General features: G+C 46.6%; 1 protein-coding gene across 3 annotated transcripts in view; it reads right to left on the minus strand.

The window, feature by feature from the left end:
• ARK2N (arkadia (RNF111) N-terminal like PKA signaling regulator 2N) overlaps positions 1-15,242 on the minus strand; it is an 86,049-nt gene that overhangs the window by 35,316 nt on the left and 35,491 nt on the right. Inside the window, exon 3 of one of the 3 annotated variants that reach the window (XM_074995822.1) lies at positions 12,230-13,710. The exons of the other annotated variants lie outside the window; for them this stretch is intronic. Within the exon in view, the coding sequence (XP_074851923.1) occupies positions 13,364-13,710 (347 nt within the window). The 3' untranslated portion in view covers positions 12,230-13,363. Of the gene's footprint in view, positions 1-12,229; positions 13,711-15,242 lie in introns of those variants that run through there. 3 annotated transcript variants of the gene reach the window in all.

Below are 15,242 nucleotides of genomic sequence, written 5' to 3' on the forward strand. Positions count from 1 at the left end.
CTCCAAAAGGAACGCAGGACAGCCCTGCCCACCGCATCATCTTTCCGTGCGTGCTGCATCAAAGAATAGTGTGCTGTAAACATATGAATTGAGGACCAGGTGGCCACCCTACAGATGTCCTGGATAGGCACCTGTGCCAAATATGCCACAGAGAATGCCTGTGCTCTTGTGGCATGCACCCTAATTGGTGGACGGGGAACCCCCCAGGAGCTTCTAACAATCCTTGATGCACATCACTATCGAGGAAATCCACTGGGAGGAGACTAGAAGGCCCTTCATCCTATCAGCAACTGCCACAAGGAGTTGCTGCGTTCTTCTAAAGGGTCTAGTCCTATTCATACAGCAGGCCAGTGCCCTTCCAACATCCAAGGTACGTGAACATTACTCAGGCATGGGGCTTAGGGTAAAATATCAGGAGGGAAATGTCTTGGTTAACATGAAACGCAGAGACCACCTTAGGTAAAAATGCAGGGTGAGGTCTCAGCCTAACCTTATCCTTGTGGAACACTGTACACAAGGGGTCCACTGAAAGTGCCCTCAGCTCAGATACCCTCCTGGCTGAACTGAATGCCACCAAAAATGCTGTTTTGTAACTCAGAAATAGGAGGGAGCAGGTAGCCGGGGTTCAAAGGGGTTCCATAAGCCGGGAACACCAAATTGAGATCCCATGGTGGGCAGCAGTGCCTGAACCTGGGGTTTGAGTCTTTCTAAACCTTTCAGAAACCTTTTTACCATGGGGTCTAAGAACACAGAAGACATTCCATCACCCAGGTGAAAGGCTGAGATAGCAGTTAAGTACACCCTATCCAAGGAGAGGGACAGGCCCTCCTATACCAGACCCCATAGGTAGTCTAAAATCAACAGGACGCAGGCTTGCGATGGAGAGAGCACTCTGTGAGGCACCCACACCGAAAACCTTTTCCACTTAGCCAAATAGGTCACCCTCATGGAGGCTTTTCTGCTATTTAACAATACTTCCTTTATGGAATCCAAACAGGCCAGCTCCTGGTCCCTCAGCCATGGAGCATCCACACTGTGTGAGGTGCAGTGACGGGAGATAGCGATGTTGCAATCTCCCCTCTTGCTGCATCAGCAGGTCCAGCCGATCGGCAACGGCAATGGCTTGTGGACTGACAGGTGCAGGATGGTTAAGAACCAGTGCTGGCGGGCCCATGCCAATGCCACCAAAATGATCAATGCCCCTTTGTAAGCAAATCTTGAGAAGGACCCTGTGAATGAGCAGGATTGGAGGGAATGCATACATCAGCCTGCCTGACCAGGGGACACTGAAGACGTCTGACTGCAGTAGGAGCGAAATGTCCTGCATTTTGCATTGAGGTGGGAGGTGAACAGGTACACCTGGGGGTACCCCCACCTCTGGAAAATATAATGAACGACCTCCAGGTAAAGAGAGCACATCTGATCCATAAAGAACCTGCTGAGCTGGTCTGCCAGTGAATTGTGCACACCTGGCAGCCTGCAGCATGATGCTGTGCTATATGCAGAAATCCCAGAGCGTCATGGCCTCATGACACAGGAGAGGAACACCCACCCCCGTTTGTTGATACAGTACATTGCTGTTGTGTTGTCTATACTGACTGACATGCAATGTCCCGTCAGATTTGCCTTCAAAGTCACACATGCTAGTCTGATGGCCCTAAGCTCCCTCACATTTATGTGGAGCCAAAGGTCTGTGACGCTCCAAAGAGTCTGGGTTCACAGCTGACCCAGATGCGCTCCCCACCTGCGATCCAAAGCGCCCATTAGTAGGGAAAATGAGGGCTGCTGAGGGGCAAAGGGGACTCCTGTGAGGACATACCGCTCGTCCAAGCACCAGTGCAGAGTCAACAAAAGTCTGTGTTGGCACCGTAACCACCAGGTCTAAACTGTCTCCTACAGGGCGATATGCTGATGACTGCCATAGCTGCAGAGGGCACATGCTCAACCTGGTGTGCTGTACCATGAAGGCGCATGCTGCCATGTGACTCAGCAAACACAGGCAGCACCTGGCCGTCTTGGTGGGAACTGTCAAGATGTCTCAGATGGTGGCCCCCATGGACCTGAACCTGTCGTCCATTAAGAATGCCCTGGCACACCTGGCATCCAGCCGGGCTCCTACAAACACTACTAAGACAGGACCAACGCTGACTTTGTTTCTTTGATCAAGAGACCAAGGCTTGCCAAAGTCTGGTGGATCAACTGTACGTGCTGAAGCACCTGCTCTCTGGAACGACCCTTGACCACTCAGTCGTCCAGATATGGGAACAGCTTCACCCCTTGCCCGCATAGGTCCACAGCTACTACCACCATACATTTGGTGAAGACCTTTGGGGACGCAGACAGATCGAAAGGCAGAGCTGTGAACTGATAATGGCTCCCGTCTGCCACGAACCTGAGAAACCTCCTGTGAGGAGGGTAGACTGAAATATGCATCCTGTAAGTCGAGAGCCATGAACCAATCCTCCCACTGAAACATCGGGATTATGAGACCTAGGGATATCATACGAAACTTTATCTTTCTTATTAACTCATTGAGACTTTGTAGGTCCCAAATAGGTCTCAAGCCCCCCTTTGGTTTTGGAATTCGGAAATATCGGGAATAAAACCCCTGTCCCCTGAACCTGGGAAGCACTACTTCTATGGCCCCCGAACCTAGGAGGGATTGCAATTCCTGCTGCAACAGGAGCTCATGAGAGGGGTCCCAGGAGAGGGAACGGGAAGTGGGTGGGAAGTGGGGTACAAAAAGAACTGAAAAGCATATCCCCTGCCTACCATATGCTGGACCCACCAGTCTGTGGTGATGCTGTACCACATATAAAAAGGGGGATAGGTGGAACGAAAAAAGTGGGAATGCTGGAGTGGGTGAGATCACCTCAACACTCCCAACTGTGCTGTCAAAACAGAGGCTTGGGCCCCTCTGGTGGCCTTATGGTTGCTAGTCTGAACGGCACCTGCCCATCCTGTTCTGCCTTCTACTGCCATCCCTTTGCAGAGGCAGAAACTGTCTTTGCTGAGGATGGGGGTTAAAATACCTGTGTTGGTTGGCAGGTATATTCAGGCCTGAGGAGCAGACGGTGGCCCTAGAGTTTTTCTGACTATGCAGTCTTTAATCTGTCTTGTCTGAAAATAGGGTAGGGCCACAAAAAGGGAGGTCCTGGATCGCCTGCTGGACCTCATAAGGCAGGCCAGAAACCTGCAACCAAGTACCCCTGCACGTTGTCACTCCAAAAGCTATAACCCTCGCAGCAGCATCCACATAATGGAATGCTGCCTGCAGGACCACCCTCTAAACCAGTTTGTTCACCACCACCACGGCTGTGAAGTCCTGCTTGGCTTCAGGTGGTACCATCTTGGAGAACCTAGACAGGGTGCTGACTGTATTCATTATAAGCATACCTGCTAACCAGAGTCTCCTGGTTAGCAATTTTTAGTTGTAACCCTCCTACTGAATAAACAAACCTTTCTCCCAGGGAGGTCCAAATGCTTAGCTTCTCTATTTTTCGGGGAGGGACCCTGGAACCTTTGGTGCTCTCTATGGTTAGCAGTGTTCACTACCAGGGAGTAAGGGAGGGCGGGAAGGTGCGTGAACAAATGTTCGTTGCCCTGAGATGGGACTAAGTACCATCTCTCATTCCTATGGGCTATGGGAAGGGCAGAAGCAGGGGTCTGCAAAACCATTTTAGCCGTAGTGGCAATTGTTTTGATTATGGGCAGAGCCACCCTGGTGGGGCCTGCAGAGGACAAAATGTCTGTGAAAGGTTCATTTCATCCTGAACCTCCTCCACCTGCACTCCTAAGTTTGGGGCCACTCTCCTGATGAGTTCCTGAAATGCCCTACCATTCTCCAGTACAGGTGAGGCCGATAAGCTCACCACTGCCTCAGCTGGGAAGAAGATAGCTTGTGCAACTCCATTTGGAGGGCAAGGGCAGTTGTGACCTGCTCAGTCCCGTGGCCCCGCCACAGGGATTACGGGGAAACCCTGGAAGCACCCATAGGTGGAGCTCACATAGGCACTGGTTGGACAGAAAACTCCGCAACAGGTGGTACAACGAGTCCGACTCAGATGCCCATTCAGAGGCAGATGACCACGGCGGGGCCATCAGAGTTGACGCCAATGTCATGTGCACAGAGGACGGTGCCAGTGCCGGAGCATAGGGCACCTGAAACTGGTCCACAGTCTGCTGGGTCGGCACAGGAACACTCAGCACTGAATACGGTGTTTGTGCTGGTGTCAACATGAGCACAGGGGTTGGAGTCAGTGTCACATTCATGATCGCTGATTGCTCCATTTCAGTGGTACGGCACCTGTCCTCCATAGACAGAGAAGGATCCAGCACAGACATCTGAAGTCCTTGTGCTGCTCGAAATGCTGCCAGCGTTGAGGGCAAATCCAGTGCCTGTGGGCTCCCGCTCCGCACCAGCTTCAACATACGCACCTTCTGCCCTTTGAATGTGCATGCAGGAACCTTGGACTTGAGGCCGCCCCTCTTTGACTTCGGCGAGCGATAGCTCTCATGACTCTTCTTTGGCACCGGAGATTGGCTCTTATTGTGCCAAGAAGACGACGGTGCCTGCAGCTGCTCCCGGTGCCAGGAATCCCTAGGCGGCACTGTGGTTGATGGTGCCAGTGCAATCTGAACCGAGGAGGCTCCACACTCCGCTCCTCTTGGAGACTCGAAGCTTAAGAGCTGCCTCCTTTAAGAGGACTTTAAGGCATTGGGCTCTATCTTTCAAAGTTCTGGGCTTAAAGGCCTTACAAACTGAACAGCAATCACGCAAGTGTCCTTCCCCGAAGCAAGTCAAAGATGCTGAACAGGGGTCACTTTTGGGCATACCTTTGCCGCATTTTGAGCAAGTCTTAAAGCCTAGGGAGCCAGGCATTCCCCAGCACCAACGGGGACGAAAAGCCCCGCCTCGGCTATTAGTTAAAACACTAAGACTATCTATCTACTATTAAAACTATTTATACTTCTTCAAGAACTATTTACACAACAATAGGCTACTAGCTAATGATTTGAACAGAGAAAGCAAGAGCTCCAATGACCGGCAGCGTGGTGAGAAGGAGAGGGGAGGTGGGCTCGGGTAGTGCATATATATATTGTCTGTCATATAGGCACCACTCCGACCCTATGGCTTCTGAGTAGGGCAAAAAAAGCTTCCAATGACTGGGCTTGTGCCAGCGCACACCCAGCTTGGAATGGACATGATCAATCACTTGAAGAACTCCTCTTCTTTTTACTGCCAAGTATTACTGTAGGCCAATATACTAAGGGTTAGCTGAACTCTATGCTTGCTCATCAAGGGCTTGATCAAAATGGAATTCAATGGAAGAGTTCAAAGGGTTTCAGATCAGACCCCCAACAACTTGTTAACCAAGCTGTAATTGCACAATCCTCTCTTATTTTATTACTGGTGACGATGGGCAAAAAATTATCAATAGTCACATGTCCAAAACCTGCATGAGTTTTCAGGACTAGAAACTAGAAAAAACATGTTTTAACTTGTCACCTGAAGGAATCTGATATAGCTGTTGAGACATATACAATCTGACATCATTTTAAAGAAGCACTATTCAGAGTACAATACACTTTATACTCCTAAGGGAATTCTGTGCCGTTGTGCATGCATAGAAATCAAGTCCCCTGAAGATTTCTTTGCTTCTCTGAAGAAAACTGACCGACAGGGAAGCAAAGGAAATCCGCAAGAGCAGTCATGCACATTCGCTAGCAAGGCAGGTACACTCTTTCAAGCACGTGGTCAAAAGGAAATTCATTGTGAGGCTCGCAACTCCCCAGCCTGTGACTCCTACCCTAAGCCAGATTCAGCTGCTAGTTCCAGCTGGGCTGGAGACAGAGGAAATTAGGAGTCTCTCCTCTTCTGCAAGGAGTGGCTGTAGCTGTCAGAATGCCCCGCCCCCACTTGCAGGAAGCTCGGCATTCTCCCCTGCTTCCTGCCCCCATCACTCCTCAGCTGTGGGTGGAGAGACCACCGTATGAGGAACTGCTCTCACATCCACCCCAGCACCTGTGAATCTGAACTGCTAATATCTAGACACCCCAGACAGCCTCAGCTGATACATCCAGAACCTTTCTTGCCCTTCATACCCAACCCCCACCCCAGAGAACGTCAGTCACTGCATTGGATGCTCTTCTGCACCCAGATTGTCTCACTCAATTTCCTGCATGCAAACTCTCATTGGGTTAGATGTGCCCCACCCCAGCACCACTCTGCGCCTCCATATGTTGAAACTCAACTAGTTGCATGTAAACTCTCACCCCACTAAGCTTCACTTCCCCACACCCAGACCCTTCTGCTGAATTCTAACCTGGAAGCTCCGCTGAGTTCTATTGCCCCTGCAGCTGGAAAACTTCTCCACCTCCCTCCCCCGCAAAACAAGCTTCCACGACTCTGTATCCTCCCATACCTAGATGGCCTACTGAACTGCCTGAACTCAGACTGTCCTCCAGAGTCCTCCCACCATAACTTTGCTTCCCCTACACTTGGATCCTGCCAGGTTGATTCTGAATGCTTCACACCAGGTGTGCCTATCACAGAGGGGCAAGATCCCAGGGTATTTCTGGGGCAGGTACAGGCTTTGTTTTTTTTTCCAGGATTGGGTGCATCTTTGCCACTGAGTTTCTGTCCCCGGGGATGGGGCAGCAGGAGGAGTGCAAGATAATCTCCTACCTTTGTGCAGTCAGAGACCTGTGCTCCTCCCTGCCATGCTAAAATGTTACAGGATATTCATTTGCAATATGTCTTAGTCAATCTCATTGGAATCTTCACATACCATAAAGCCTCGTTGAAAGGTGCTTTTTGCATGATATTAAAACATTTATCTACTAGATCTCTCAGCAGTCTCTGAGAACTTGATAGCTTTTGAATTTGCTAGGACACCAAAATCCCTTGGAATCTTTAATGAGCACAAAGGGTATAAATACTATGCCTGACATGAAACACAACAGCTCCAGCAGAACAATATCCCTCAGCAATGCTCTGGGACAGGTGTTTCAATACTGACTTGGCAATTAGAACACCAGCTTCTGAAATCATCAACAGCGCTTATGTTCAACAGACTCCTCTTATGAGCAATTCTTTAATTGCCAGCAAAGAGTTACCATTACCCACAAGTTGCCAATAAGCAGTAGGCAGCAAGTTAAAAAAAGGAAGTGCTTGGGGGTGGCAGCCTGCATAACAGGGCTTTCCATAAGGGGCAGGACAGTGTGCTGAGACCTATGGAACTCCACAGCATCTCTCCTTGAGCTCTCTGGATTTAAGGGCTCTGCCACCTTTCCTGTGTTGGGTCCCCTTGCAGGTCACAGCCCAGAGAGCAAAGAGGGAAAAATTAACTGTGGGTATCACTGGCTGATACCCTAGCCCTGTACTTTCAAGGAAAAGTGTATATGCTGAAGCTAAATATTTCTAAAGAGATTTTTAAAATACTGCCACTCTTGAATAATCATCCTCAGTTATTTTCTTTCGCTAAAATTCCATTCCTTGGTAGTGGGTCAACATCAGACCTAGGCATGAAGTTTAGGTGAAACTGAAATGGTTCACATGCTTTGTGCTGCTCCACTCTACTGATGTAAACTGCATTATATGTTAGAAAAGCTCACATACTAAAAATCCTTATAAATACACTGGTAAGTTACACATGAAATAGCAATTTTTCTAACTTTAATATTTCAGCTTTTAAAAGTCCCACATACATTAGCCTAAAACATGGATTAATGCCCTTGTAACATTCAAATTAGTTGTTGACTTACTGCAGAGAACAACAGTATCTGAAACAACAATACTATTTTTATATTATGTTTTTATAGTTTAAGAATCAAATTATTTTTAAAATAATACTGATTCTTAGGCTCATTTTGCATGCCAAGTGTTTTAATCAAGAGCTAGTCTGTACAGTCAAATATGAAATCCATGAAGAACAAAATCCTGAACAATTACAGAAGTGCTAGCAGAATCTGCTGTATCATATTTCATAGGGGCTCACTACAGATCACCCTCTTTTGCCAAAAGGACATGTCATCTAGTATCCACGGATTGCTTAGGAATCTTGTACCCCAATATTGATGTTCAAACTTTAAAATACAAGAGAGACATCTTAATTGGCATTAATTAAAAAGCAGTAGTAGTTGAGACTGGAGCACAATTCAGTGTTCATTGAGGTAACCATAAATGTTCTCACTAACTTGAGTGGATGTGGGATAGTACCTACAACGCATAAAGGAAGAAGGTAAAATATTCAAGAATACTGCAACACAGAATGTGATGGGCATTTATAATGTAAGCACACTAACCTAGCTATAAATGTAATGTAGTAATAGTAATGAAACCTCACCATTATACTTTGCTGAAAAGTGAAATAAGACTGCTAATAGGTTGAGAATTGTAAAGTTTGCAGATTAGCAGTGAGAACTGAATTTCTATCACAAATTTATCTGATTCAGAAATCATATGTTTGAGTGAAGGGATGAAAGCCTGTAAGACTGTTTACAGCATCACTGTGGATGTAAACAGAGCATTTTTCTTAATCATTTCAAACCCACTGAAAAAATCATATTGTGGGGTTCAAAAATGATCTCTCTGTGCTCTTAAAATGGAAGACATTCAATGAAATCTTTTGGCATTTAAAACAGAATCGTGCCCTACTAAGTACGTCACTTTAATTTTCAAACAATCCACGGGTTTAAATTGAACTTTTTTCCATATAGCTGTAAAGTAATTTTACGTTTTGCTTGATGACAGCACAAATATTTCATTTTTAATTAATCTCTTTATGTAACTGTGGAAAGAAAAACACCAAATGTTATAACCATGGAGACTGTTAGGGTAGGTCTACACTTACGAATACAGTCGTATTTACTGAAGCCATCTTTTTAACATTAGATTTTATTGTCGAATTTAAGTGTGCGTAATTGCTCACAAAGTCAATTTAGTGTGTCCCCACCAGCTTACCTATGTTCGACTATGGCAGCAGTGCATTGTGGGCACCTCTCTCACAGTTCCTGCAAACCGATTTCATTTTGGGAATCTGTGCCAGTGTCTTGTGGGGAAAAAAAGTTGCCGCAAGTGGCTCTGGGTTTCTGATGTCATCGAAGACTGCATTTCCCTTCCTTCCCATGGAAAAGAAATGGACAAGGGAATTTTCACGCTGCTTTTATATTGACTGCCACTTGCCATTACAAAGAATAATATGGACCCCAAGAATATTTGGGGCAATGTTCTGTGATGACTTCCCATGCTGCGATGCAGTATATTCTGAACGTAATGCCCAGTCGCTATCAGTTCTTTGATGCTGAGGGCACTAACGAACGTGAAGATCTGGAGAGTAGCACTGCGGAATTGTTGACATCACTGGTGTCACTGCACAGCATGGAGTGCAGGTTCTGCACCCGTGAACCCAGCTCGGACTGCTGGGATTGCATTGCTTTTCCGGCACAGGACGATCAACAACGGCTGCAAAACTGCCACATACATAAAACTACTTCAATGGAACTTTGTGAAGTACAGTCTCCCGCCCTGAAATGCAGTGATACTGGAATTAAACCTGCTCTGATAGTTGAGAAGCGTGCAGCAATTACTCTGTGAAAATTCGCAATGCCAGAAAGCTACCAGTCAGCGGGCAATCAATTTGGAGTGGGCAAATTCTACAGTGGGGGCTGTTGTCAGCCAGGTAACCAAGGCGATCACCAAGTATCTCTGTGAAAGGCAGCAATTCCGGGGAACGTGCAGGACATAGTGAATAGATTTGCTGTCATGGGGTTCTGTAATTGCGGTGGGGCCACAGATGGAAGACACATCCCCATCTCCATCCCGACAATGGATCACCAGGCCTCAGAGTACATTAACAACAAATGGTACTTCTCAGGGGTAGAAAGTAACTAAAAAATATTTAGCTACATTACTCATGCATGTTGTTTTCAGTATTTGTAGTTGATTCAAGGTACTTATTTTTGTAATACTTCACCTTGTACTCAAGTTGTTTTTAAAGAAAATACTGTACTTTTTCTGACACTACCATTTCCAGAAGCGCTTAGTTACTTGCCACTTTCATCACACCCCTGACAACTGCACAAGTGAGCATTCTGACTGGTTATTTTCCAAGAAAAAAAAAAATCACAGCATGATGATTGCATGCTTTGCACATGTGGTTGTGCTTTAGTCATCAACAAGCACAAGAGCCCTGATGTTATGCAGATTTTAAAAGGCTTCTCCAACAACTTTTCATTCAAAAACAGTATCTACACAGAGGGGGGGGAAACCCAAGCCTTGCAGGCAGGATCCAGCACGCAGGGAAGAAGCAGCATGGCACTGCGCACAGCTGCTAACCCTCCCCCTGGCTGGGGGGAACATGGTGCTGGAAACTGCTCATGGGACGGTTTTCCCACTACTCCCATTGGACAGATTTTGGCCAATAGAAGCAGCAGAGGGCGGTACCTTGGAGTGGCTGGGAGCACAGAGCCAGGTAAGCACCTGCATCCCCACCCTTCTCCCCCACATCCTCCAGTCCCAGTCAGCTCCTGCACTCTCCCCCTACCCTGCTCTCCCACTTCCAAGTCTCCTTCTGAATTCTCCCTTGCTCCTGCACCCCCCCCAGCCAGACACCCCACTCCAGCTTACTCCTGCACCCTCCCAGACATCCCACTTCTAGTCTGCTCCATTACCCTACCTCCCACCTAGATTAGGAATGGAAAATCCCTTTTAATTGGTTAACCTGTTAAACGCTGAGTTGAACTAGTTAAATGATTAAATGGGAAGGGGACTGGAGTGCCCCTGCTTGTGGTGTGCTAGGGACTGGTGTTGCCCTGGTGCAGGTACAAGGCACTCCAGTGTGGCCAGAGCAACCCCCCACAGCAGTACCCAGTGTGGGAGTGCCCCCACCTGGCAGGAACAGCCTTCATCCACAGTAGCCGGGGTGTTCTGCAGGGTGGGGTGCTGCAGCTGGGCTAGAACAATCCCTGTCCGCAGTGGTCCTGGGCACACTCACAGCAGGGATGTTCAACTGGGCGAAGCAGTACCAGTTGCAGCACACACACCCGTAATCTGAAATTTTTGTAATCTGACTCCTGTATTTAATGTGATCATTCTTAACCTTTATAAATGAAGGCTGTGACTATATTTAAATGCCAGACTTGAAATACAAATGGATAGTATAAAGTGTGTATATAGTATATAATACACAGACATGTGGGTGCGTAACTAGCTGGATAACTACCCGAACAATAAAGCAGTCATGTAACACCTTGGTGTTTTATATACTGAGTCTGTTTTGGTAGGGCTGTAGATCTGAAGAAGTGGGTCTGTCTCACGAAAGCTCATCACCCCCACAAAAGGTCAACGCCTAAAATTATTTTGTTAGTCTTTAACACGCTACATGACTGCTTTTTTGTCAACACCCCCCCCTTCTTTTTTTCTCTTTTTTTGTTTTGATAGATTATAGACTAACACGGCTATCGCTCTGGTACTAGTTGGATAACTGTTCACAGAAAGTAGTTATTTATGGTTCACATTCACGCTGGAAGGGAGTAACAAGTGGGGTTCCACAGGGATCAGTTTTGGGGCCAGTTCTGTTCAATATCTTCATCAATGATTTAGATAATGGCATAGAGTACTTTGGCTTTCCCTGGCACGCTTCATACTCAAGCTGAGCAGAATGTCAACTCCTCCCAAGACTTGTGTAGTTGTAGATGTTTCTGTTAACTTACACCTCACCACAAGGAATGGACCACGAGGCGCAAGACTATAGCTTCCCACCCAAAATGATTAACTCGATTTGTTCAATGTACAAACTCAACATGTCAAGTTGTTCACAATGGTGTCTTCACAGAATCCTTTAGCATACCTTTGGGAGCGTGACAAGGGTGCATATTATCACCTTTCCTGCTCTTGATCAGGATGGACTGGATTATGAACAGGACAACAGATGGACATCAACGAGGCATTCAGTGGACACTTTTCAGCTAGAGGATGTTGATTTTGCTGTTGATGTCACCCTCCTTTCACACCGATATGAAAGAAAAGGTCACAACACTAGACAAAACTGCCTCCATAACTGGATTGAGAATTAACAAGGGAAAGACCAAGACAATGAGGATCAACCAGTCCAATACCACCACCACTACACTGGGAGGGGATGACCTGGAAGATGTGGAGCAGTTTAGCTACCTGGGGAGTATTACGGGCATAGAAGGAGGAACAGATATGAATATCAATGCCAGGAGTACAGTTAAGCTACAACACATTTGTATTTTTATTCAAGTAGCTTTTCAGAAGGATACTTTCATTTTTACTTAGTTTCTTTTTTGTTTTTTCCCCAAAAGAAGCAGTACTTTTACTCATGTGACTTTTATGGGCACATTTTTCATCACTGTCTATGCTGTTGCAGGCTTTGGTGGATCACAAAGGTCGTTCTAACATCATCAGCATGGGGTCATTGGGAAGGATGAATGACACGCAAATCTCTAGGAATTCTGGTCAGTTTACCAGACTATAGAATGATAATTTTCTGGTCTGGGAAGAAAGTAACATTGGGGGCATGGAAATGCTCATAGTGATTCTTGGTGACCCTGCTTAACCCTTGTTCCCTTGGCTCATGAAGCCATACACAAGCACTCTGGATCACAGTAAGGCGCCCTTAAACTACAGGCTGAGCAGGTGCAAGAAGTGGGTAGAATGTGCCTTTGGTCATTAGAAAACCAGGTTCAGGTGCCTTCTGACCCGCTCAGACCTCAGTGAAGAAAACATTACAAACAAAACAATGAAAATCAGGGATGCCTTGAAAACCAAGTTTATGAATGAGCGTGCAGCGTCCTGAATCTCCTGCTGTTAACTAGCACTCCCCACTCACTCTCTCTCACGCTCACGTGCACGCACACGCACACACACACACACACACAGAGTTTCGTTGCCCTCTATGAAACCCACTCCATCCACATGACAAGCCTCACCACCACACTCAATCCCCAAGCATGGACCTCAAATCATTAAACTAATAAACAAACCTTTCTTTTCCCAACCTAAAATATTTTTATTTAGGGGGCCCTAATGGCAGAGTGGCAGCAATAGGGAAAACAGAATGATCCTGAGCTCATGGTTCATTATATGTTAGCCTTCTGCTGGTGGCTGATCCCCTAGAGTAGAGTGCAGGGATCTCCATGACCTTACCTACCTCATTCTGGGTCCCCGACAAGACGAGGGGTCAAATGTACAGAGGGAGGACGTATGGAAGGGAGGGCATGGATTGTATGGGGAATGCAGAGCCCCCACCAGGGGAGAATGAATGTGGTAAGGGTGTCAGGTAATGGGGTGCCTGGAACGGCTGGGGAATATAGAGCCTTGACCAGGTGAGGAGAATCAGTATGCACAGGGTGGCACATACTGCACAGGGGGTGCAGAGATTGCTGACTTCAATTTATCAAGCACTGCTTCAATTGAGGAAGGGGTTGCTGATTGCGATTTTGATTTTTCAAGCATTGTTTCTGCTATCTCAGTCTCCCTTGTCATTCCTGATAGGAATGAAGCATTCCTTTGTGCTTGACTGTCGAGAATGCTATTCCTCCACTCTCTCAGCTCAACTGTTTTCTTTGCCGCTTCAAAATAATTCTGCATAGTTTCCTGCCGTGACTTCTTCCTTCTCCACATTTGTGGCAACCTTGTTTCAGGGGGACTGGGGCCTCTGTTTCTGTTTGCAAGGTCGCTTCCTGGAAAAAAAAATGTAGAAATATTAATGGCATTGGAGATGGCAACATTTTTATTTTTACTAGGAACAATGAGCATACTGACAGAACAAATGGCTGTCTCTGTGGAACAACATATTGCAACTGCAAGGTCACTCTGTGGACTCTTAAGACTGAAGAATGCATGATTCGAGGCATAACGATTTACGCCCTTCTGCAGTGGACGTCCACCTAAAACACAATGGATTGTAAGCTACCTTTGGTCCACAGGAAAAAATTTTGCCAACTGTCCGATGGGCTGCCAGCATGGCCCAGGAAGGAGTGGGTGGCGCCTTATGTAAAAACCCTGCTTCTTGAGGTGCTAAATAATTAAAAGTCACTGCAGGAGTACACATGAACCAGTGGAGGGCCCAAATACCCTCAAGACCTGGAGACAAGGGGAAGAGGAGGAGAGAGAACGCTGCTTATCTCAGCAGACACTGGCCCTGGGAGTGGCTGCAGCATAGGCTGCTTAAAGCAGCACCTTGATTTTAAAGCCCTCACCACGACTTCAAAGCCAGTGAGATTGCATGAGGTTTGCACTGTGCTCGGTGGATCACACACAAAAAAATCATTAGCACGTCATGAAACTTCCCCTGCACTACAGGGTGCCAACAAGACATCAGCCTTCTCAGAAGAAAAAGAAAAGTGATAAGGAAAGTCGACATTAGGGGATAGAATTGAATTTAAGGGTCTTGGGTTGATTTTATAAACCAAAAGTCTTCACCACTGCACTCAACAAGTTGATTTCAATGAACTCTAAGGCCAACTTTTGCACTGCTGAATTCACACCCCCTCCCCAGGCTGGCATCCAATCAGACCTTTTCACGTGTGCGCTTGAAGTAACTTGTAATGATTTTTTTTTAAACTCTTGGTGCGGCCTGCTTTAAAATCAAGCCACTGCTTAAGCAGCATACGTGGCAGACTCCTCCCATGCACACACCCTGGACTGGCGTCTGATCGATCGGACATGCAGCACAGCTGCCACCACTCAGAGCCATTCCCCATGCAAATGGCAGAAGGGGCATTTCCACATCATTCCCCCCCCCCCCCATGAACCAAGGATAACTTACCATTGTATTCAAGGTAAACATCAGCTGCAGAAGAGCTCGAATCGTTATGCTTGGATTCATATATTCTTCGGCCTTAAGAGTCCACACAGTGACCTTGCCATATCAATATGTTCTTCCATAGAGACAGACAGCCATTCTTTCTGTCAGTATGCTCACTGTTCTGAGTAAAGATAAAGATGTTGCTATTTGACAATGCCCTTAACTTTCCTACATTTTTAAGCAGGAAGTGACCTTGGAAACAGGAGTCAGAGGAGTGGAGGAGAATCATGGTGCACAAAGCAGATTAAAATGCATTCTTCAGTTCTGTCCTTAATGACCAGGCAGACGGAGAGCATGGAAGCAATACTTCAAAAAAAAAAAAAAAAAAAAAAAAAAATCAAACTGTACAAACTCTACAAACCATGTGCAACACATGCCCCATTACATGGCACGCTTTCCATATTC

The sequence above is a fragment of the Carettochelys insculpta genome, chromosome 5 (genome assembly GCF_033958435.1).
Source record: "Carettochelys insculpta isolate YL-2023 chromosome 5, ASM3395843v1, whole genome shotgun sequence".
NCBI lineage: Eukaryota > Metazoa > Chordata > Testudines > Carettochelyidae > Carettochelys > Carettochelys insculpta.